The sequence below is a fragment of the Eleutherodactylus coqui genome, chromosome 3 (assembly GCF_035609145.1).
Source record: "Eleutherodactylus coqui strain aEleCoq1 chromosome 3, aEleCoq1.hap1, whole genome shotgun sequence".
Lineage (NCBI taxonomy): Eukaryota > Metazoa > Chordata > Amphibia > Anura > Eleutherodactylidae > Eleutherodactylus > Eleutherodactylus coqui.
Genome location: NC_089839.1, coordinates 141,065,238 through 141,089,971, shown reverse-complemented (window position 1 = coordinate 141,089,971; position 24,734 = coordinate 141,065,238). Strand labels below are relative to the sequence as shown.

Below are 24,734 nucleotides of genomic sequence, written 5' to 3'. Positions count from 1 at the left end.
TGACATTGAAGGAAGCAAGGAAGCTCTTTGGACTTCCCTACTTGTTGTCCAAGTCTATGCCACTGATAGGCTGCCCATAATTCCCCAGAGGTCATGATGACAGAGTCTTTAAAGAGTGGCAAGAAAAAGGTTTAGCGGTAACCCAGCACTTCATGCACGAGAGAGAAAGCAGATGGCTCCATCCATCCGAGCTCAAGACTAAGTATAACATACCAGGGACACAATTCCTACAGATTGCTCAGGCACTTCAGCTTTGAAAGACTAGGCTTAGAGATCTCAGTAGAGAGGTGGGAAAAACAGACTTTGATTCTATAATCGCTCAGCCAACAGGAAGATCCTCACTATCTACACTACAAAAGGCAATAAAAGACAAAGTCCTGAAAATCGAAAAACACAAAATATTTTCCAGGTGGGAAAAAATAACACAAGACACGGATATGGGAGAAAAGATCCTGAAGGGTTGGTCCAAAATCAGAGCCTGCTTGATCAGTGAGACCTGGAGGGAAACCTTCAAAATTATGCATCATGCCTTATATGGCTTTGATATTCCAGCATCTCCTTCATTCCCAGAGTGCATCACACAGTGCCCAAAATGTGGAACACCAGCCACAGATCTACTTCATGGCATATGGAGTTGTGCTCAGGTGCAGGACTTCTGGAAGGAAATTACAAAATATATACAGGATTAATGGAGAATAGTAGTACCCAGGGAGATACAAACTGTAATTTTCCACAATGACAAGAGGACAGGGCCAGACGGATCTACTCTAAAATTCCCTAGATTCATCCACATAGTTCTTCTAGTAGCAAAAAGACTTCTGCTCAAACGTTGGCTTCTGCAAACAATCCCAGGAATAACAGAGCTGGTAGCCCAACTTAAACACTAGAGATGAGCGAACGTACTCGTCCGAGCTTGATACTCGTTCGAGTATTAGTGTGTTCGAGATGCTCGTTACTAGAGGCGAGCACCACGCGATGTTCGAGTTACTTTCACTTTCATCTCTGAGATGTTAGCGCGCTTTTCTGGCCAATAGAAAGACTGGGAAGGCATTACAACTTCCCCCTGCGACGTTCAAGCCCTATACCACCCCCCTGCAGTGAGTGGCTGGCGAGATCAGGTGTCACCCGAGTATATAAATCGGCCCCTCCCGCGGCTCGCCACAGATGCATTCTGACAGAGATCAGGGAAAGTGCTGCTGATGCCGGAGCTGCTATAGGGAGAGTGTTAGGAGTGATTTTAGGCTTCAAGAACCCCAACGGTCCTTCTTAGGGTCACATCTGACCGTGTGCAGTACTGTTGAGGCTGCTTTTAGCAGTGTTGCCCAATTTTTTTTTTGTATATCGGGCGTGCAGAGGATTGCGTCCTCAGTCTGCAGTCATTGTACGGAGTATAGGGCCAGTACTGGTGAGGCAGGGAAAGAGATATACAGGCTATATAGGCAGTGGCCTTTTTCAAAAAAATTGGGGAAAAATACTATATTTGGGCTGCCTGTGACCGTCTTCAGTTTACTGCGTGTCTGCTGGGGGGTAGTAGTCCTAATTAATATGCAGCTAAGTGTTACAGCAGGCTTGCGCAAAATTGTTTCCTGGCTCTGCTGTCTCCGTTACATCACCGCCGTCATGCCGGCAGAGGGAAACAGTATACATAATATTATACGCTGCCTACAGTATCTATCTGCTGGGGGTACTAGTCCTAATTAATACGCAGCTAAGCGTTACAGCAGGCTTGCGCAAAATTGTTTCCTGGCTCTGCTGTCTCCGTTACATCACCGCCGTCATCCCGCCAGAGGGAAACAGTATACATAATATTATACGCTGCCTACAGTATCTATCTGCTGGGGGTAGTAGTCCTAATTAATACGCAGCTAAGCGTTACAGCAGGCTTGCGCAAAATTGTTTCCTGGCTCTGCTGTCTCCGTTACATCACCGCCGTCATCCCGCCAGAGGGAAACAGTATACATAATATTATACGCTGCCTACAGTATCTATCTGCTGGGGGTAGTAGTCCAAATTAATACGCAGCTAAGCGTTTTAGCAGGCTTGCGCAAAATTGTTTCCTGGCTCTGCTGTCTCCGTTACATCACCGCCGTCATCCCGCCAGAGGGAAACAGTATACATAATATTATACACTGCCTACAGTATCTATCTGCTGGGGGTAGTAGTCCAAATTAATACGCAGCTAAGCGTTTCAGCAGGCTTGCGCAAAATTGTTTCCTGGCTCTGCTGTCTCCGTTACATCACCGCCTTCATCCCGCCAGAGGGAAACAGTATACATAATATTATACGCTGCCTACAGTATCTGCCTGCTGTATCAGCTCAGCATTTTAAAAAAATAGAAGCAAAATACTTAAGGCCTACTACTGGCCTTTGGCCACTTGACTGCTTCTGCGCTGTGAATTCCACTAGCTCAGTCATACGCACCTACGTCTCACTACAGGCGTGCGCAAAATTGTTTCCTGGCTCTGCTGTGCGTTCCGTAAGCGAAGTCAGCCTCCAACCACAGGCCAATAAGCGGCACATTTAATTACAGCATTCTGTTTCTGCACTACTGGTAATACAGCATGCTGAGGGGTAGGGGTAGGCCTAGAGGACGTGGACGCGGGCGAGGACACGGAGGCCCAAGTCAGGGTGTGGGCACAGGCCGAGCTCCTGATCCAGGTGTATCGCAGCCGACTGCTGCGGGATAAGGAGAGAGGCACGTTTCTGGCGTCCCCACATTCATCTCACAATTAATGGGTCCACGCGGTAGACCTTTATTAGAAAATGAGCAGTGTGAGCAGGTCCTGTCGTGGATGGCAGAAAGTGCATCCAGCAATCTATCGACCACCCAGAATTCTGCGCCGTCCACTGCTGCAACTCTGAATCCTCTGGCTGCTGCTCCTCCTTCCTCCCAGCCTCCTCACTCCATTACAATGACACATTCTGAGGAGCAGGCAGACTCCCAGGAACTGTTCTCGGGCCCCTGCCCAGAATGGGCAGCAATGGTTCCGAATCCTCTCCCACTGGAGGAGTTTGTCGTGACCGATGCCCAACCTTTGGAAAGTTCCCGGGGTCCGGGGGATGAGGCTGGGGACTTCCGGCAACTGTCTCAAGAGCTTTCAGTGGGTCAGGAGGACAATGACGATGAGACACAGTTGCCTATCACTCAGGTAGTAGTAATTGGAGTAAGTCCGAGGGAGGAGCGCACAGAGGATTCGGAGGAAGAGCAGCAGGACGATGAGGTGACTGACCCCACCTGGTTTGCTACGCCTACTGAGGACAGGTCTTCAGAGGGGGAGGCAAGTGCAGCAGCAGGGCAGGTTGGAAGAGGCAGTGCGGTGGCCAGTGGTAGAGGCAGGGCCAGACCGAATAATCCACCAACTGTTTCCCAAAGCGCCCCCTCGCGCCATGCCACCCTGCAGAGGCCGAGGTGCTCAAAGGTCTGGCAGTTTTTCACTGAGAGTGCAGACGACCGACGAACAGTGGTGTGCAACCTTTGTCGCGCCAAGATCAGCCAGGGAGCCACCACCACCAGCCTCACCACCACCAGCATGCGCAGACATATGATGGCCAAGCACCCCACAAGGTGGGACGAAGGCCGTTCACCGCCTCCGGTTTGCACCGCTGCCTCTCCCCCTGTGCCCCAACCTGCCACTGAGATCCAACCCCCCTCTCAGGACACAGGCACTACCATCTCCTGGCCTGCACCCACACCCTCAACTCCGCTGACCTCGGCCCCATCCACCAATGTCTCTCAGCGCACCGTCAAGCCGTCGCTAGCGCAAGTGTTGGAGCGCAAGTGCAAGTACGCTGCCACGCACCCGCACGCTCAAGCGTTAAATGTGCACATAGCCAAATTTATCAGCCTGGAGATGCTGCCGTATAGGGTTGTGGAAACGGAGGCTTTCAAAGGTATGATGGCGGCGGCGGCCCCGCACTACTCAGTTCCCAGTCGCCACTACTTTTCCCGATGTGCCGTCCCAGCCCTGCACGACCACGTCTCCTGCAACATTGTACGTGCCCTCACCAACGCGGTTACTGCCAAGGTCCACTTAACAACGGACACGTGGACAAGCACAGGCGGCCAGGGCCACTATATCTCCCTGACGGCACATTGGGTGAATTTAGTGGAGGCTGGGACAGAGTCAGAGCCTGGGACCACTCACGTCCTACCCACCCCCAGAATTGCGGGCCCCAGCTCGGTGGTGGTATCTGCGGCGGTGTATGCTTCCTCCACTAAACCACCCTCCTCCTCCTCCTCCTACGCAACCTCTGTCTCGCAATCAAGATGTCTCAGCAGCAGCACGTCGCCAGCAGTCGGTGTCGCGCGGCACGGCAGCACAGCGGTGGGCAAGCGTCAGCAGGCCGTGCTGAAACTACTCAGCTTAGGAGAGAAGAGGCACACGGCCCACGAACTGCTGCAGGGTCTGACAGAGCAGACCGACCGCTGGCTTGCGCCGCTGAGCCTCCAACCAAGCATGGTCGTGTGTGACAACAGCCGTAACCTGGTGGCGGCTCTGCAGCTCGGCAGCCTCACGCACGTGCCATGCCTGGCCCACGTCTTTAATTTGGTGGTTCAGCGCTTTCTGAAAAGCTACCCACGCTTGTCAGACCTGCTCGGAAAGGTGCGCCGGCTCTGCGCACATTTCCGCAAGTCCCACACGGACGCTGCCACCTTGCACACCCTGCAACATCGGTTTCATCTGCCAGTGCACCGACTGCTGTGCGACGTGCCCACATGGTGGAACTCTACGCTCCACATGTTGGCCAGGCTCTATGAGCAGCGTAGAGCTATAGTGGAATACCAACTCCAACATGGGCGGCGCAGTGGGAGTCAGCCTCCTCAATTCTTTACAGAAGAGTGGGCCTGGTTGGCAGACATCTACCAGGTCCTTGGAAACTTTGAGGAGTCTACCCAGATGGTGATCGGCGATGCTACAATCATTAGCGTCACCATTCCTCTGCTATGCCTCTTGAGAAGTTCCCTGCAAAGCATAAAGGTAGACGCTTTGCGCTCGGAAACAGAGGCGGGGGAAGACAGTATGTCGCTGGATAGTCAGAGCACCCTCCTGTCTATATCTCAGCGCGTTGAGGAGGAGGAGGAGGAGCACGAGGAGGATGAGGAGGAGGGGGAAGAGACAGCTTGGCCCACTGCTGAGGGTACCCATGCTGCTTGCCTGTCATCCTTTCAGCGTGTATGGCCTGAGGAGGAGGAGGATCCTGAAAGTGATCTTCCTAGTGAGGACAGCCATGTGTTGCGTACAGGTACCCTGGCACACATGGCTGACTTCATGTTAGGATGCCTTTCTCGTGACCCTCGCGTTACACGCATTCTGGCCACTACGGATTACTGGGTGTACACACTGCTCGACCCACGGTATAAGGAGAACCTTTCCACTCTCATACCCGAAGAGGAAAGGGGTTCGAGAGTGATGCTATACCACAGGACCCTGGCGGACAAACTGATGGTAAAATTCCCATCCGACAGCACTAGTGGCCGAAGGCGCAGTTCCGAGGGCCAGGTAGCAGGGGAGGCGCGGAGATCAGGCAGCATGTACAGCACAGGCAGGGAACACTCTCTAAGGCCTTTGACAGCTTTCTGGCTCCCTAGCAAGACTGTGTCACCGCTCCCCAGTCAAGGCTGAGTCGGCGGGAGCACTGTAAAAGGATGGTGAGGGAGTACGTAGCCGATTGCACGACCGTCCTCCGTGACGCCTCTGCCCCCTACAAATACTGGGTGTCGAAGCTGGACACGTGGCCTGAACTCGCGCTGTATGCCCTGGAGGTGCTTGCTTGTCCTGCGGCTAGCGTCTTGTCGGAGAGGGTGTTTAGTGCGGCTGGGGGAATCATCACAGATAAGCATACCCGCCTGTCAACCGACAGTGCCGACAGGCTTACACTCATCAAGATGAACAAAGCCTGGATTTCCCCAGACTTCTCTTCTCCACCAGCGGACAGCAGCGATACCTAAACAATACGTAGGCTGCACCCGCGGATGGAAGCATTGTTCTCTATCACCATCAAAAACGTGGACCTTTTAGCTTCATCGATCTGTGTATAATATTCATCCTCCTCCTCCTGCTCCTCCTCCTGAAACCTCACGTAATCACGCCGAACGGGCAATTTTTCTTAGGCCCACAAGGCTCAGTCATATAATTTTGGTAAACAATTTTTATACGTTTCAATGCTCATTAAAGCGTTGAAACTTGCACCTGAACCAATTTTTATTTTAACTGGGCTGCCTCCAGGCCTAGTTACAAATTAAGCCACATTAACCAAAGCGATTAATGGGTTTCACCTGCCCTCTTGGTTGGGCATGGGCAATTTTTCTGAGGTACATTAGTACTGTTGGTACACCAATTTTTTGGGCCCTCGCCTACAGTGTAATCCAATAAATTTTTTGCCCACCTGCATTAAAGCTGACGTTACATCAGCTGTGCTGGGCACTGCAATGGGATATATTTATGTACCGCCGGTGGCTTCCTGGTACCCACCCATGCTGTCGGTCCACACGGAGTTGTAACTGCACTGTCCACTTCTAAAGAATCCCAGTCTGACTGGGGCATGCAGTGTGGGCCGAAGCCCACCTGCATTAAATATGACATTACCTCAGCTGTGCTGGGCAATGCAATGGGATTTATTTATGTACCGCCTGTGGCTTCCTGGGACCCTCCCATGCTGTCGGTCCACACGGACTTCACAATAGGGAGTTGTACCTGCCTGTGTCTATGAATTAAAAACCCCGGTCAGGTTGGGGCATGCAGTGTGGGCCGAAGCCCACCTGCATTTAATCTGACGTTAGATCTGCTGTCCAGGGCACTGCAATGGGATACATTTATGTACAGCCGGTGGGTTCCAGGGAGCCACCCATGCTGTGGGTGCACACGGAATTCCCATTGCGGAGTTGTACCTGCCTGTGACTATTTATAAAAAACCGCGGTCTGACTGGGGCATGCAGACACCTTGACAGAATGAATAGTGTGTGGCACATAGGTTCCCCATTGCTATGCCCACGTGTGCAGCTCCTGATGGCGGTGGCACAGGATTATATTTCTCATTGCTTCTGTACAGCATTGTGGGCTATCGCCCCGCCCCTTTTAAAGAGGGTCGCTGCCTAGCCGTGCCAACCCTCTGCAGTGTGTGCCTGCGGTTCCTCCTCATGGCAGACGCACTTATAAATAGACATGAGGGTGGTGTGGCATGAGGGCAGCTGAAGGCTGCGCAGGGACACTTTGGTGTGCGCTGTGGACACTGGGTCGTGCGGGGGGTTGGGCAGCATGTAACCCAGGAGAAGTGGCAGTGGAGTGTCATGCAGGCAGTGATTGTGCTTTGTTGTAGGTAGTGTGGTGCTTAGCTAAGGTATGCATTGCTAATGAGGGCTTTTCAGAAGTAAAAATTGTTGGGAGGGGGGGGCACTCTTGTGGCTTAATAGTGGGACCTGGGAACTTGAGATGCAGCCCAACATGTAGCCCCTCGCCTGCCCTATCCGTTGCGGTGTCGTTCCCATCACTTTCTTGAATTGCCCAGATTTTCACAAATGGAAACCTTAGCGAGCATCGGCGATATACAAAAATGCTCGGGTCGCCCATTGACTTCAATGGGGTTCATTACTCGAAACGAACCCTCGAGCATCGCGAAAATTTCGTCCCGAGTAACGAGCACCCGAGCATTTTGGTGCTCGCTCATCTCTATTAAACACCTATTAAGCATGGAACGAGTGGAGACAGAGAGACGCAAAGAGAAGGCAGCAAAAACAATTTTCAAAAAATGGCAGATCTTTCTCCAGTCACACTATACCGACCAAGAAATTAGTAAGATAGTGATGCCCTTTCAGTATTCAACCTGGTACCTAATAGAGGAGGCTAGAGATTCTTTGGGAAGACTGAAAATCACCAGAAGGCAGGATAACGGGACAGACCGAAACAGAACATGAGGCATAGGATAGGGTCTGGATGGTGACAGCAGGAGGAGAGGAAGACAGAAATATTAAAAGTACCCCCTTCTGGTTATTTCCTTTTCTTTTACATTTTATTATGTTCTATTTTTGTTTAATTTGAAACTCAGATTTATACAAAATAATGGGAGGATTGAAAGATCGAGTAAACTTTGACAGGAAAGAGGCACAGGAGATCAATATGTTTGATATATCATTGTATTTTTCCAAGATGATTTGTTTCTGTATTATTTTATTAAGATTATTTCTTTCTTTTTTATGGAATGGTAATGGAAAATATTTGCAAAAATTTAAAATAAAAATGTTTTTATCTGCTTGTCCAGGCGGCCTATAGTAAATGCCCACAATAGTGTCCCTTCTGTTGTTCTCTCTTTGTTATCTCACCCAACTACCATGCTCTGAAGCTTGAATCTCTTTGGAGATTAATGTTTTCCTGACATACAAAGGAATACATCTTCCCCTTTTTTAGGTTTGTTTCTTATACATAGGTTGTATCCTTCAAGCCTTGTATTCCAATCATGTGTATCATTCCACCAAGTTTCCATAATGCCTATGACATCATATTCGTCTTCTTGTGTTAGGAGCTCCAATTCTCCTTGTTTGTTTCCCATGCTCTGTGCATTTGTGTAAAAGCATTTTAGTTTGTGATCGGTGTCTCTTGCTCCTCTACTTTCCTTCTGAATTTTTTTCTTTGTTCTTACTTTTCGCTTCTAATAGCGAGGTTCTCATGTGTTAATTAGCTGTGTATTTTTACTTGGCCTTTCACTTCCCTTCCCATATTGTTCTAGTTTAAAGCTCTCCTAATGAGTGAAGCAAGGTGCCCACTAAATATATGTTTATCTGTTTTTGTAAGGTGCAACCCATCTCTAGCAAGCAGTCCATCGTATAGGTAATTCACTGCATGGTCTAGAAATCCAAATCTTTGCTGACGGCGCCATTGACATAGCCAGTTGTTCACTTCTAGAATCCTGTTCCATCTTCTTATTCCATGGCCATCCACTGGGAGGATGGATGAGAAGACCACCTGTGCTCCTAGTTCCTTCACCTTCTTTCCGAGGTTTTCAAAGTCTCTGCAGATAGTTCAAGGTCCTTTTTTGCAGTATTATTTTCCCTACATGTATTAGTAGGAATGGGTGGTGTTCTGTAGAACTGAAGAGTCTTGACAGCCTATCAGACACATCTTTGATTTGTGCACCTGGAAGACAGCACACCTCTCGTGAGGTGTCAGGTCTGCAGACAGTGGTCTCTGTTCCTCTCAATAGGAAATCTGCCACAACCACCACTCTCCTTTTCTTCTTCACAACAGCACTTTTTCTCCATTCAAGAGGACTCTGTGCTTACTACACAGTTATTTGTGGGTAAAGTCATTTCTTGCTGTATCTCTTTCTCGTCAGCTCTGTTCTATGTGGGTAGAGTCATTTCTTACTGTGCCTCTTTCTCCTCTACTTTGTTCTTTGTAGGTAAAGTCATTTCTTGCTGTACCTTTTTCTCTTCTGCTCTGTTCTTTGTGGGTAGAGTCATTTCTTGCTATACCTCTTTCTCCTCTGCTCTGTTCTTTGTGGGTAGAGTTATTTCTTGCTGTACCTCATTTTCCTCTGCTCTGTTCTTTTTGGGTAGAGTCTTTTCTTGCTGAACCTCTTTCTCCTCTCTTCTGTTCTTTGTGGATAGAGTAATTTCTTGCTTTACCTCTTTCTCCTCTACTTTGTTCTTTGTGGGTCAAGTAATTTCTTGCTGTACCTCTTTCTCCTTTGCTCTGTTTTTTGTAGGTAAAGTTATTTCTTGCTTTACCTCTTTCTCCTCTGCTCTGTTTGTAGATAGAGTCATTTCTTACTGTACCTCTTTCTCCTCTGCTCTCCTCTTTGTGGGTAGAGTTATTTCTTGCTTTACATCTTTCTCCTCTGCTCTGTTCTTTGTGATTTAATATAGTGGTTTCCAGCAGGACAAAAACAAAAACACATCTAATATAAAAAAAGCCTACAGGCTTTTTCTTGCACCACAGTTTGAACCCTTTGTGTGACCTTTGTTGGGTGATTTTGGTGTCATTAGATTTGTGACATCTTCATCACCGCCATAAATTCATAAAATTTGAGTTTGATACATTGAGTGACCTGTGAGGCCAGGTCAAAGTTGTTATGTTAAGTCTAGTGGCAGCAAGGCTAGGGACAGTGAAGCATTGCTAACTGAGCTCGAGCGGTGCAGAGAGAGAGCAAGGCTAAGGGCGAGCGGTGCTGAGGGTGAGTAATGCTGAGGGTGAGTGGTGGACAGACATTCAGCTCTGCTACATGCGGATACAGGCACCTGGCTCTGCTACGTGCGGGTACTGGCACCTGGCTCTGCTACGTGTGGGTACAGGCACCCGGCTCTGCTACACGCGGGTACAGGCACCCGGCTCTGCTACACACAGGGATGTAGCGGTCTACAGCTCAGTGACTGTATTCTCTCTCTGAAGTAAATCCAATCTGTAGCGTACATCACAGGTACAAGATATTACCACGGGATATACTGGGGACTCCACAGTAACATGTACTATACTAAGTGGTGTAATATACCGACATGTAATATACACTAAATGACTGTTGCCATGTCCCCAAAACGTGGAAGACCAAGCCATGCATGGCGAACACTACAAGCCGAATCCTCAGTTCGACAGTTCTTCAAACATTTACAACCAATTTTCCAAGCTTTTTATGTTCACATAGCGAACATTGGGTCAATCTTGTTTTAGTGAAACGGTATGGGTACATGTTTCCTTTAAAGTTTTCAGATAGCTGTGCAGCTATGTTGTTTACCTATTATGGCTTCTTTTAGGCTTGTCTCTACAGGAAAAATATTCTTAACCACAAGTTCTATGGGACCAGGCCTCTGGGAGATTTTTTCATTTAGGTCATCAGCAAGGCGTGCCCTTTTCAGTTTTAGTTGTTTGGCTTGAAGGGAGGGCTCAGCTGAAGTCTCTGTAAGAAATAGCATAAAAGTTACAACTGAAAATATATTAACCTTTTAACAAAAGTCCATATACCTTTTTATGGCAGCCACTATGAGGCTTTATTGTGATCATATGCCTTTTTGTAGTGCTGTATCAGAAACCTGCCATGGGTCTCTTGTGCTAGGGAAGCAGTGCCTAGTTGTCTGCTGACAGCCTGGCTCCAGTTGCTACAGTAAGGACCAGCAAAACCACCAATCCCAGCTGTTTACCTTTACATGGCACAGCATGTAAAGGGCTGACAGAGGGAGGGGGCCTCCTCTGTTACATATCACACACCTACAATGTGATCGCAGAGTCCTGATTGGTTGCTATAACACCCAGGGGGCTTAAAAATAGCCTCCAAATCTGCCATGTATGGTAGCCTATGGAGTTCAGGCTCCAGGCTTATTCGCACAGTCGTATATCGGTCGGGCTTTCACGCCTGGCCGATATACGATGTCCCTCTCTTCAAGGGGAGGAGGCGAGCATAGCCAGGAGCTAGTGCACTGAGCTCCCACACCTCTTCACTCTCGCCACTGCTTCCAATGGGAGGGCAGGACGGGGGAAGCTAAGTTATGCCCCTCCCCCTCCGATTGCAAACAGTGGTAAGGGAGAGGGGGCTGTATTCTATAAAAATTATACAATACATCGCATGTATCCTAAACTAATGGCATTAAAAATTACAACCTATCCAGCATACAACTGTCTTGACAAAAAAATTAAAAAGCTATGGCTCTAGGAATGCAATGATGAAACAAACGGAAAAATTAGTTGGTCATTAAGGTGTAAACTGGCTTTGCTAGGAAGGAGTTAAAAAACATAGTTTTATACTGGTTTCTATGGTTTGCTGAGGAACGCTCTTTGGAAAGGCTTAGGGTATATTCACGCTGTAAACACTCACTGTGGATAATCCATCCGGATTTTCTACAGCAAATTCGTAGGTAATTCCACATTAACAAATCTGCACCATCTTAAGGCTCAGTCAGATGGGCGTTGTTTTTGCACGCACCTATGCAGGCAAAAAAAAAATGCACTCCATGAATGAGCAAAATGCGCGTGACCGAAGGTCCATGCATATTGCTCTGTTCCCTGGATCAGCTGTGCTTGTAGAAATGCAGCTGCTCCAGGAAGGTCCCCTGATCACTGAACATTATGACAGCACTGTAACAGTGTTCAGTGATTAATGAACACCCCACGGGAATTAAAGATTGTGGCATAGGACTACAATGCTATCCCATTGAATTCAATGGAGCTGGCGCTACAGGCGGCTCCATTAAAAGCAGCAAGGTGCTGGCAACCCCCGCAGTGATTCCCTGAAAATAAGCCCTAGGTGAAAGAAAAAATTAATACATCACCAAGGGGGGTCCAGTGCGTCGTCTCTTTGTGAAGCCAACACTGTACTAAAACAATTTCTTCGGGCAGTAGATTTAAAAAATCCCCGCCAGAAGAAAACTCTGCCTGGTTGAGCGATGTGACCAATCAGAGGCAGCGTTCAGCTGTCATTCAAAGGCACGTCTTAATCTCTGCCAAATTACTGCAAGACTACTGTTGTGTTTCTGTGGAATTTAAAACTAAAGTAAATCCGTGCACATCCAGTTTACTTAAAGCTACCAGGACTCGTGTCTTTTATTCCATTATCAACTGTTTGAGTCCTAGATGAAGGGCTAGCATCACGTGATAAACCACTGTTAGAAACCATACATGACAAAAACCCTTTGTGCAACGGTGCACCGACCGAGCCAGGCACTTTGTTGCTATTGTTGGGAGAGGTTACAGAGCCACCCGTGACAACCATCTTTCCTACCTGTGGTCTTCTCCACTTTGGCGCGCCCTGCTTAACCAACCTAGAGACCTATAATCAGGTAGGCCAGCCATTATTTTATGTACCACAGAAACTAAAGAATTGTATGCTGGCTCAAATTACGGATATTTCATACTCCTATTTGGTAAAAATATGCTTTGGACATTGTCGGTCATATTATTTTGCTATGAAGAAATGTGAAATAAACCAGAATTATGTCTTGCGACCATATATATAAATAATGAATATTAGATATCAAAAAACCTCAATAGATAGAAAACACAACAGTTCTCAGATTTAATGCTTTGGGTATTCGCATACCTAATTTCATGATCAAAAAAGCCTCTCTTTTTAGAACTAGCTTTTGACTAATCCTAATCTTTCTCTCATTGCTGACTTTCTCTATGCCATAAAAGAAAAAACTACTTGTATTTCCCTGATGTACTTCAATAAAATGTTTTGCTGCTCCAGAACTACTTAAATTGCAGTTTTTTAAATGCCTTAAATGTTCTGCTATTTAAATTTTAAGTTTATGTGTAGTGCATCCTACGTAATTTAAATTACATTTAGTGCAGGTAATAATGTACACCACATTTGATGTTTCACAATTGCTAAAATTTTTTAGATTATAACTAGAGATGAGCGAACACCCAAATGCTCGGGTGCTTGTAACTCGAGTCAAGCTTTTCGTAATTTTCGACAGGTCATTTCGAGTAACGAACCCCATTGAAGTCAATGGGAGACTCAAGCATTTTTCAAGGTGACTGATGCTCTGCATAGGGGAGGGTGTATGATTCACCTGAAAACATCAGAAAGTGATGGAAACACCACAGAAATGGATAAGGAATAGCAGGGGCAGCATGCATGGATGTATCTGAGGCTCCCAGGTCGCACTATTAAGCCAAATTGTGGGCAAGAGCCTGGTGGTCACCCCCCTAACAATTTAGTTGGGCCAGACCATAATCAGCAAGGCACACGCGCTGGCACATCTTAGCTAAGCACCACACTAGGTGCAACGAAGGCCAATCACTGCCTGCGGGTGACACCACTGCCTCTTCTCCTCGTGTCAGTGTCCACAGCGTACTGAAATTTTTCCCAGCGCAGCGTCCAGCTGTCCCCATCCCAGACATGGTAAGGCGCACCCCTTCGCCTACTCAGTAGGCCACAGCGTACTGAAATTTTTCCCAGCGCAGCGTCCAGCTGTCTTCATGCCACACGCTCGCTTAATAGCCACACCACCCTCATGTCTATTTATAAGTGCGTATTGGATGAGGAGGAACAGGAGACGCACACTGCAGAGGGTTGGCAGTGCGGAAATACTGCAGAATGTACTCAGCGGAAATTTCTGTGAAAAATTCTGCAGCATTTCCACATCTAAAAAGCAGTCAAAATCTGCCCGCTGTCTATTTTGAAACAGCCCTACCCATTTCCACCAAATGTAAACATACCCCAGCGGTTTTAAATCCCCCCCCCCCCGATAATAGTGACCCCCCCAGCAATAATAGGGACATCCCACAGCGGCCCCAAGTATAATAGTGACCCCTCCCCCAGCGGCCCCCCAGCAGTAATAATAGTGACACCCCCCAGCGTTCCCCCAGCAGTAATAATGTCTGCCCCCCCCCCAGCAGACCCCCAGCAGTAATAATGCCACCCCAGCGGCTCCCACAGCAGTAATAATGCCCCCCTAGCGGTCCCTCAGCAGTAATAATGCCCCCCCAGCCATAATAATGCCCCCCCCAGCGGTCCCCCCAGCAGTAATAATGCCCCCAGCGGTTCCCCAGCAGTCTCCCAGCAGTATAAGAAAAATATTGATGCATTCCATTTGTGGTGCATAGAGTTTACCCAATCTTCTGGGAGGAACTATTTTCACACTTAGAATTGTAAGCATAGCACATTTCACAACACATGTTGTTTCCATACCTTCCAGTATGTGCATCCTCAGCAGCTCTGAGTGTTCAGGGCAACACTTGATTTTATGCTTTAAATAGTTTTCAGTCTGGAAACCACAAAAAGACAAAAAAATGAAACTTAAAAAGGGAATGTAGAACAAACAGCTAATATAAGAAAAAAAAATACATTTACTAGAATATATAATACATTATTTATGCCCATTCAAATAAGAGCTGTCAGCCAAACCCACCGATTATTAATGGCTTCAATTTATTTAGGTGGTCTGGGTGACTTCTTGGGGGAATTTACAAGTTAATTGCAAAAATGCACAAATCACATGACTGCTACAAATTAAGGGTGATGGTTGGCTAGTAAGAGCCAGCTGAATGTTTTGTTTGACCAACTGCATATTAAATGTAAGAGCTCCTGTCCAAGGGCGGGTTTGAATTCCGGGATGATCTGGAGTTCAAGCCGCCCCTTGAAAATCGTGGGCGTCCGCAGCTTAATTAAAGCATGCAGATTTGTTTTGCGGACCTTCTTGTCTGGAAAACAGATCACAGCAAGCTCTATGTTGCTGTGGATCCCGCAGGGACTTCTTCCATTAAAGTCAATGGAAGCCATCCCATCTGCGGCACACTCGGAACTGTCACTTCGGGTGTGCTGTGGGTCCCACATAGATCATGATATTTGTTTTTTTAAATCCCCACTGCGCATGTCTAACGGGCCTGCCCACAAGCATGGAGGAGAAAACGGACGACCCGCATGCATCCGGACTGGTAAGTAATGTCCTCATGCCGCGGGAATGGTAGGATTCTGCGGCGGGGCTCCCGTCCACAGAACCCAACCCACCCATGGACATGAGGGCTAATGCTCACATTTTTTTAAATTTCAAAAACATTTGTGGAGATACACATTCTGGAGCTGTGGGCTTATGCACCATAAACTGTCGTAATCATAAAGATTAGTTTGAGCAACATTTTAGGTATTTCACCACTTTTTCCTGCAGTGGAAATAGAAAGTGAGCCCAGCCTTAGTAGGAAGATGTACTCATTTTGGAAAACTCCACAAACTGGCAATGAGTCCAGCGTACTCTATGTAATCTTATGCACAGATGAAAATAAATAAGTGTGACTGTTTCAGAAATACTACCACTATATCCCTGGGCACCAACAATCAGCCTGCAGTCAAATTCACTCAAGTAACCACGTTAACCCATAATTGCAAAATGTTGCCCTCTGCTGCGCACAGATCTGATGCTGAGAACAGATCATGACATGGTACTGTGTTACTGATCACTAGATGTCACAGATGGCTCTTCCTAATGTAGTGATCATTCAGTGTAAATAAAGAACTGTCTGACAGCTCAGAAGGTAGCAATGACATTGTAAAATTTGAATAGATGTTGCAGACCAACAATTTTTTTCCATTTTGTAAACTTTTTGAAAGGGATGAGGTGATGCTTAGCTGAGAATACTGGTTACAAGAAGCTGTGCATAGAACATATGCATGCTTATGCATCGATTCACCAACGCACTTCACTAAACGATGCCACAGAAAATTTCAGCCAACTCTTCCGACCAGGATTGCTGCTACTGTCCTCATTCCCTTCTTCAATAATTTTTTCAGAAGTGGTCTAAATGTTAGGTCAGAAGTTGGGAAAGAAGACCACACAAAAAGTGCAATACATAAGTTACAGTTTATGGCACCATTTACTAGTATGCCACTTTATTAATTAATAGAGATGAGCGAACACCAAAATGTTCGGGTGTTCGTTATTCGGAACGAACTTCCCGCGATGTTCGAGGGTTCGTTTCGAACAACGAACCCCATTGAAGTCAATGGGCGACCAGAGCATTTTTGTATTTCGCCGATGCTCGCTAAGGTTTTCATGTGTGAAAATCTGGGCAATTCAAGAAAGTGATGGGAACGACACAGCAACGGATAGGGCAGGCGAGGGGCTACATGTTGGGCTGCATCTCAAGTTCACAGGTCCCACTATTAAGCCACAATACCGGCAAGAGTGGGCCCCCCCCCCTCCCAACAACTTTTACTTCTGAAAAGCCCTCATTAGCATGGCATACCTTTGCTAAGCACCACACTACCTCCAACAAAGCACAATCACTGCCTGCATGACACTCCACTGACACTTCTCCTGGGTTACATGCTGCCCAACCGCCCCCCCTCCCCCCCACAGCGCACACCAAAGTGTCCCTGGGCAGCCTTCAGCTGCCCTCATGCCACACCACGCTCATGTCTATTTAGAATTGCGTCTGCCATGACGAGGGACTGCAGGCACACACTGCAGAGGTTGGCACGGCTAGGCAGCGACCCTCTTTAAAAGTGGCGGAGCGATAGCCCACAATGCTGTACAGAAGCAATGAGAAATAGAATCCTGTGCCACCGCCATCAGGAGCGGCACACGTGGGCATAGCAATGGGGAACCTATGTGCCACACACTATTCATTCTGTCAAGGTGTCTGCATGCCCCAGTCAGACCGGGCTTTTTAATTCATAGACACAGGCAGGTACAACTCCCTATTGTGAAGTCCCTGTCGACCCACAGCATGGGTGGCTCCCTGGAACCCACCGGCGGTACATAAAAATATCCCATTGCATTGCCCAACACAGCTGAGGTAGTAATGTCGTGCTTAATGCAGGTGGGCTTCGGCCCACACTGCATGCCCCAGTCTGACTGGGGTTCTTTATAAGTGTACAGATGTAGTAAAAACTCCGTGTGCACCTACAGCATGGGTGGGTGCCAGGAAGCCACCGGCGGTACATAGAAATATCCCATTGCATTGCCCAACACAGCTGAGGTAGTAATGTTGTGCTTAACCCTTTCCAATCCAATTTGTATATGGTTTTCCTAGGGGGCTTACTCTTTTTCTGCCGTTATACAACGGCGCTATATGCTGGCTAAAGCCAGTACTGCATGAGCTGACACGTAGGATAGGCTCCGACAGCAGAGAGGCTGGCAATATACAGTAAGAGAACCCCGACGGACGTCTACCAACAATGGAGCTGTACAGCCTTAAACCCTAATGTCTTCACAGGTCACACAGTGGACTGGAAAGGGTTAATGCAGGTGGGTTTCGGCCCACACTGCATGTCCCAGTCAGACTGGGTTTCTTTATAAGTGGAAACAGATGCATTTATAATTCCCTGTGGACCCACAGCATGGGTGGGTGCCAGGAAGCCACCGGCGGTACATAGAAATATCCCATTGCATTGCCCAACACAGCTGAGGTAGTAATGTCGTGCGTAATACAGGTGGGCTTCGGCCCACACTGCATGCCCCAGTCTGACCGGGGTTCTTTACAAGTGGACACATGTAGGTTAAACTCCCTGTGGACCCACTGCCTGGGTGGGTGCCAGGAAGCCACCGGCGGTACATAGAAATATCCCATTGCATTGCCCAACACAGCTGAGGTAGTAATGTCGTGCGTAATACAGGTGGGCTTCGGCCCACACTGCATGCCCCAGTCAGACTGGGGTTCTTTAGAAGTGGACACATGTATTAAAAACTCCGTGTGCACCTACAGCATGGGTGGCTCCCTGGAACCCACCGGCGGTACATAGAAATATCCCATTGCATTGCCCAACACAGCTGAGGTAGTAATGTCGTGCTTAATGCAGGTGGGCTTCGGCCCACACTGCATGCCCCAGTCAGACTGGGGTTCTTTAGAAGTGGACACATGTATTAAAAACTCCGTGTGCACCTACAGCATGGGTGGCTCCCTGGAACCCACCGGCGGTACACAAAAATATCCCATTGCATTGCCCAACACAGCTGAGGTAACGTCAGCTGTAATGCAGGTGGGCTAAAAATTTATTTGATTACACTGTAGGCGAGGGCCCACAAAAATTGCTGTATCAACAGTACTAATGTACATCCCAAAAATTGGCCATGGCCAGCCAAGAGGGCAGGTGAAACCCATTAATCGCTTTGGTTAATGTGGCTTAAGTGGTAACTAGGCCTGGAGGCAGCCCAGTGTAACGAAAAATTGGTTCAAGTTAAAGTTCCAACGCTTTTAAGCGCATTGAAACTTATAAAAATTGTTCAGAAAAATTATTTGAGTGAGCCTTGTGGCCCTAAGAAAAATTGCCCGTTCAGCGTGATTACGTGAGGTTTCAGGAGGAGGAGCAGGAGGAGGAGGAGGAATATTAGACACAGATTGATGAAGCAGAAATGTCCCCGTTTTGGATGGTGAGAGAGAACGTAGCTTCCATCCGCAGGTGCAGCCTACGTATTGCTTACGTATCGCTGCTGTCCGCTGGTGGAGAACAGAAGTCTGGCGAAATCCAGCCTTTGTTCATCTTGATGAGTGTTAGCCTGTCGGCACTGTCGGTTGACAAGCGGCTACGCTTATCTGTGATGATTCCCCCAGCCGCACTAAACACCCTCTCCGACAAGACGCTAGCCGCAGGACAAGCAAGCACCTCCAGGGCATACAGCGCTAGTTCAGGCCACGTGTCCAGCTTCGACCCCCAGTAGTTGTAGGGGGCAGAGGCGTCACCAAGGATGGTCGTGCAATCGGCTACGTACTCCCTCACCATCCTTTTACAGTGCTCCCGCCGACTCAGCCGTGACTGGGGAGCGGTGACACAGTCTTGGTGGGGAGCCATAAAGCTGGCCAGGCCCTTAAAGACTGTTGCACTGCCTGGGATGTACATGCTGCTCGATCTACGCACATCCCCTGCTACCTTGCCCTCGGTACTGCGCCTTCTGCCACTAGCGCTGTCGGCTGGGAATTTTACCATCAGCTTGTCCGCAAGGGTCCTGTGGTATAGCAACACTCTCGAACCCCTTTCCTCTTCGGGAATCAGAGTGGGCAGGTTCTCCTTATACCGTGGATCGAGCAGTGTGTACACCCAGTAATCCGTCGTGGCCAGAATGCGTGCAACGCGAGGGTCACGAGAAAGGCATCCTAACATGAAGTCAGCCATGTGTGCCAGGGTACCTGTACGCAACACATGGCTGTCTTCACTAGGAAGATCACTTTCAGGATCCTCCTCCTCCTCCTCCTCCTCCTCAGGCCATACACGCTGAAAGGATGACAGGCAATCAGCCGGTGTACCGTCAGCAGCGGCCCAAGCTGTCTCTTCCCCCTCCTCCTCATCCTCCTCATGCTCCTCCTCCTCCTCCTGTACGCGCTGAGAAATAGACAGGAGGGTGCCCTGACTATCCAGCGGCATACTGTCTTCCCCCGCCCCCGTTTCCGAGCGCAAAGCAGCTGCCTTTATGGTTTGCAGGGAATTTCTCAAGATGCATAGCAGAGGAATGGTGACGCTAATGATTGTAGCATCGCCGCTCACCACCTGGGTAGACTCCTCAAAATTACCAAGGACATGGCAGATGTCTGCCAACCAGGCCCACTCTTCTGAAAGGAATTGAGGAGGCTGACTCCCACTGCGCCGCCCATGTTGGAGTTGGTATTCGACTATAGCTCTACGTTGTTCATAGAGCCTGGCCAACATGTGGAGCGTAGAGTTGCACCGTGTGTTGCAGGGTGCGCAGGGTGGCAGCGTCCGTGTGGGACTTGCGGAAATGTGCGCAGAGCCGGCGCGCCTTTACGAGCAGGTCTGACAAGCGTGGGTAGCTTTTCAGAAAGCGCTGAACCACCAAATTAAAGACGTGGGCCAGGCATGGCACGTGCGTGAGGCTGCCGAGCTGCAGAGCCGCCACCAGGTTACGGCCGTTGTCACACACGACCATGCCCGGTTGGAGGCTCAGCGGCGCAAGCCAGCGGTCGGTCTGCTGTGTCAGACCCTGCAGCAGTTCGTGGGCCGTGTGCCTCTTATCGCCTAAGCTGAGTAGTTTCAGCACGGCCTGCTGACGCTTGCCCACCGCTGTGCTGCCACACCGCGCGACACCGACTGCTGGCGACATGCTGCTGCTAACACATCTTGATTGCGAGACAGAGGAGGAGGAGGAGGAGGAGGGTGCTTTAGTGGAGGAAGCATACACCTCCGCAGATACCACCACCGAGCTGGGGCCCGCAATTCTGGGGGTGGGTAGGACATGAGCGGTCCCAGGCTCTGACTCTGTCCCAGCCTCCACTAAATTCACCCAATGTGCCGTCAGGGAGATGTAGTGGCCCTGCCCGCCTGTGCTTGTCCACGTGTCCATAGTTAAGTGGACCGTGGCAGTAACCGCGTTGGTGAGGGCGCGTACAATGTTGCGGGAGACGTGGTCGTGCAGGGCTGGGACGGCACATCGGGAAAAGTAGTGGCGACTGGGAACTGAGTAGCGCGGGGCCGCCGCCTCCATGATACTTTTGAAGGACTCCGTTTCCACAACCCTATACGGCAGCATCTCAAGGCTGATAAATTTTGCTATGCGGACGGTTAACGTTTGAGCGTGCTGGTGCGTGGCGGCGTACTTGCGCTTGCGCTCCAACAGTTGCGCAAGCGACGGCTGGACGGTGCGCTGAACTACACTGCTGGATGGGGCCGAGGACAGCGGAGGTGAGGGTGTGGGTGCAGGCCAGGAGACGGTAGTGCCTGTGTCCTGAGAGGGGGGTTGCATCTCAGTGGCAGGTTGGGGCACAGGGGGAGAGGCAGGGGTGCAAACCGGAGGCGCTGAACGGCCTTCGTCCCACCTTGCGGGGTGCTTGGCCATCATATGTCTGTGCATGGTGGTGGTGGTGAGGCTGTTGGTGTTGGCTCCCCGGCTGAGCTTTGCGCGACAAAGGTTGCACACCACTGTTCGTCGGTCGTCAGGCGTCTCTGTGAAAAACTGCCAGACCTCAGAGCACCTCGGCCTCTGCAGGGTGGCATGGCGCGAGGGGGCGCTTTGGGAAACACTTGGTGGATTATTCGGTCTGGCCCTGCCTCTACCCCTGGCCACCGCACTGCCTCTTGCAACCTGCCCTGCTGATGCCCTTGACTCCCCCTCTGTAGACCTGTCCTCCTGAGTAAGCGTTGCACACCAGGTGGGGTCAGTCACCTCATCGTCCTGCTGCTCTTCCTCCGAATCCTCTGTGCGCTGCTCCCTCGGACTTACTGCCCTTACTACTACCTCACTGCAAGACAACTGTGTCTGATCGTCATCGTCCTCCTCACCCACAGAAAGTTGTTGAGACAGTTGGCGGAAGTCCCCAGCCTCTTCCCCCGGACCCCGGGAACTTTCGAATGGTTGGGCATCAGTGACGATAAACTCCTCTGGTGGGAGAGGAACCGCTGCTGCCCAATCTAAGCAGGGGCCCGAGAACAGTTCCTGGGAGTGTTCCCGCTCCTGAGCAGGTGTTATTGTAGTGGAGTGAGGAGGCTGGGAGGAAGGAGGAGCAGCAGACAGAGGATTCGGATTGGCAGCAGTGGACGGCGCAGAACTGCGGGTAGACGATAGGTTGCTCGAAGCACTTTCTGCCATCCAGGACAGGACCTGCTCACACTGCTCATTTTCTAATAACCGTCTCCCGCGTGGACCCATTAATTGGGCGATGAATGTGGGGACACCAGAAACGTGCCTCTCTCCTAATCGCGCAGCAGTCGGCTGCGACACACCTGGATCAGGAGCTTGGCCTGTGCCCACACCCTGACTTGGCCCTCCGCGTCCTCGGCCGCGTCCACGTCCTCTAGGCCTACCCCTACCCCTCAGCATGCTGTATTACCAGTGATTTGATTTCACAGGCAGCTAATAAATTGGCGCAAGACTGCAGGCCAAATATAATTTTTTCCCTTTTTTGAAAACGAAAGGCCCCACTGCCTCTAGTGAATGAATAATCTAAGTTTAATAACTGTGCTGTTTTCCTGCTAATGTGTCACAAAACGTGAGGGTAGCAGAGTTATTAACTGTGGCAGAGCAGGTATTTTTTTTCCCAATTAAGGAAAGCAAATGGCGAAGCCAGGAGTAAAACGTAGCTGGGTGCGTCTGATTTTTACAGGTTGCACACGCAGCCGACACGTGTCCACCGGCGTTAGGACGGACAGAGGCAGGACAAATAGAATTATTTTCCGTTTTTTTGCACCAAAAGGCAGCACTGCGTATATTCTATGAACATGAGAAGTTTAATAACTGTGCTGTTTTCCTGCTAATGTGTCACAGAACGTGAGGGTAGCAGAGTTATTAACTGTGGCAGAGCAGGTATTTTTTTTCCCAATTAAGGAAAGCAAATGGCAAAGCCAGGAGTAAAACGTAGCTGGGTGCGTCTGATTTTTACAGGTTGCACACGCAGCCGACACGTGTCCACCGGCGTTAGGACGGACAGAGGCAGGACAAATAGAATTATTTTCCGTTTTTTTGCACCAAAAGGCAGCACTGCGTATATTCTATGAACATGAGAAGTTTAATAACTGTGCTGTTTTCCTGCTAATGTGTCACAGAACGTGAGGGTAGCAGAGTTATTAACTGTGGCAGAGCAGGTATTTTTTTTCCCAATTAAGGAAAGCAAATGGCAAAGCCAGGAGTAAAACGTAGCTGGGTGCGTCTGATTTTTACAGGTTGCACACGCAGCCGACACGTGTCCACCGGCGTTAGGACGGACAGAGGCAGGACAAATATAATTATTTTCCGTTTTTTTGCACCAAAAGGCAGCACTGCGTATATTCTATGAACATGAGAAGTTTAATAACTGTGCTGTTTTCCTGCTAATGTGACACAGAACGTGAGGGTAGCAGAGTTATTAACTGTGGCAGAGCAGGTATTTTTTTTCCCAATTAAGGAAAGCAAATGGCAAAGCCAGGAGTAAAACGTAGCTGGGTGCGTCTGATTTTTACAGGTTGCACACGCAGCCGACACGTGTCCACCGGCGTTAGGACGGACAGAGGCAGGACAAATAGAATTATTTTCCGTTTTTTTGCACCAAAAGGCAGCACTGCGTATATTCTATGAATAATAACTGTGTTGTGGCCCTGCCTATACAATTCTTTCCCTGCAGTATCAATGGAGGGTGCAATGGTCTGCAGAGGCGATTTTGAGAAGCAAAAAAAAATGCAGCACAGCTAACAGCAGCCTGGACAGTACTGCACACGGTTAAATATGGCCCTAGAAAGGACCGTTGAGGTTCTTGAAGGCTACACTCACTCCTAACACTCTCCCTGCCTATGCAGCACTTCTGTCCCTAATGCCAGGTGCAACGCTCTGCAGAGCCGATTTTGAGGAAAAAAAAAATTGCCACTGCTAACAGCAGCCAACACACAGCTATCAGTGGCCCTAATAAGGACCTTTGGGGGGTCTTGAAGCCTACACTAACTACCAATTCTTTCCCTACAGCAGCTCCGGTACAAACAGCACTGTCCCTCATCTAACTCACACGGCATCTGAGGCGAACCGCGGGAGGGGCCGACTTTTATGTTCGGGTGACACCTGATCTTCCCAGCCACTCACAGCAGGGGGGTGGTATAGGGCTTGAATGTCACAGGGGGAAGTTGTAATGCCTTCCCTGTCTTTCAATTGGCCAGAAAAGCGCGCTAACGTCTCAGGGAAGGAAGTGAAAGTAACCAGAACACCGCATGGTGTTCGTTACGAATAACGAACATCCCGAACACCCTAATATTCGCACGAATATCAAGCTCAGAAGAACACGTTCGCTCATCTCTATTAATTAATTTAAAAACAATTAGTCTCACTGGTAATTCCCTTTTCATAAAACCCTCATGATGAAACCAGGCCATGTAAAATCATTTTCTGTCCAACAGGTAAGGACAAGAAACTTAAAAGAGCAGGGCCGTTCTTCAACACACCTCCAATGTCTTCCAGAACCTGACAGGCCTTCAAAGAAATCTTGCTACAAGCATACATTCCCTCTCTATTCTGAGGTCTCTTTACTAAAATATACTTAAAGAGTAGCTGCACTTTCTGAAAACTTTTGACATGTCATAGAGAAATGTAAAATTATTAATCAGTGGGGGTTCCAGTGCTGAGACCACCATAGAACGCTAGAATGACGGGGCTGCAGCTCTAACCTGAATCCTGTGTTGTCTTGGCTAGTTTGCTAGTTTTTGGCTGCATTTAGCAGCAGGAGACTGCCTCATAGAGGTCTATAGAAGCTTCCTATACACTTCTGTGAGGCTGTCGTTAGCTGGCTGAAACAGACAGAAATGAGCTGACATAGCCAAGAAGACACAGGATTCAGGTGAGCTCTGCAGTCCCCTAATTCCAGTAATCAGCGGGGGTCTCAGCAGCGGGACCTCCATTGATCAATACT

General features: G+C 49.0%; 1 protein-coding gene across 2 annotated transcripts in view; it reads right to left on the bottom strand.

Annotated features, from left to right (window-relative positions):
* MRTFA (myocardin related transcription factor A) overlaps positions 1-24,734 on the bottom strand; it is a 94,524-nt gene that overhangs the window by 56,703 nt on the left and 13,087 nt on the right. For both annotated transcript variants that reach the window (XM_066596184.1, XM_066596183.1), the window contains exons 3-4: positions 14,617-14,692; positions 10,723-10,884 (exon numbers count right to left, since the gene is read on the bottom strand). In XM_066596184.1, coding sequence (XP_066452281.1) covers positions 10,723-10,884; positions 14,617-14,632 — 178 coding nt within the window. In that variant the 5' untranslated portion in view covers positions 14,633-14,692. The remainder of the gene's footprint in view (positions 1-10,722; positions 10,885-14,616; positions 14,693-24,734) is intronic.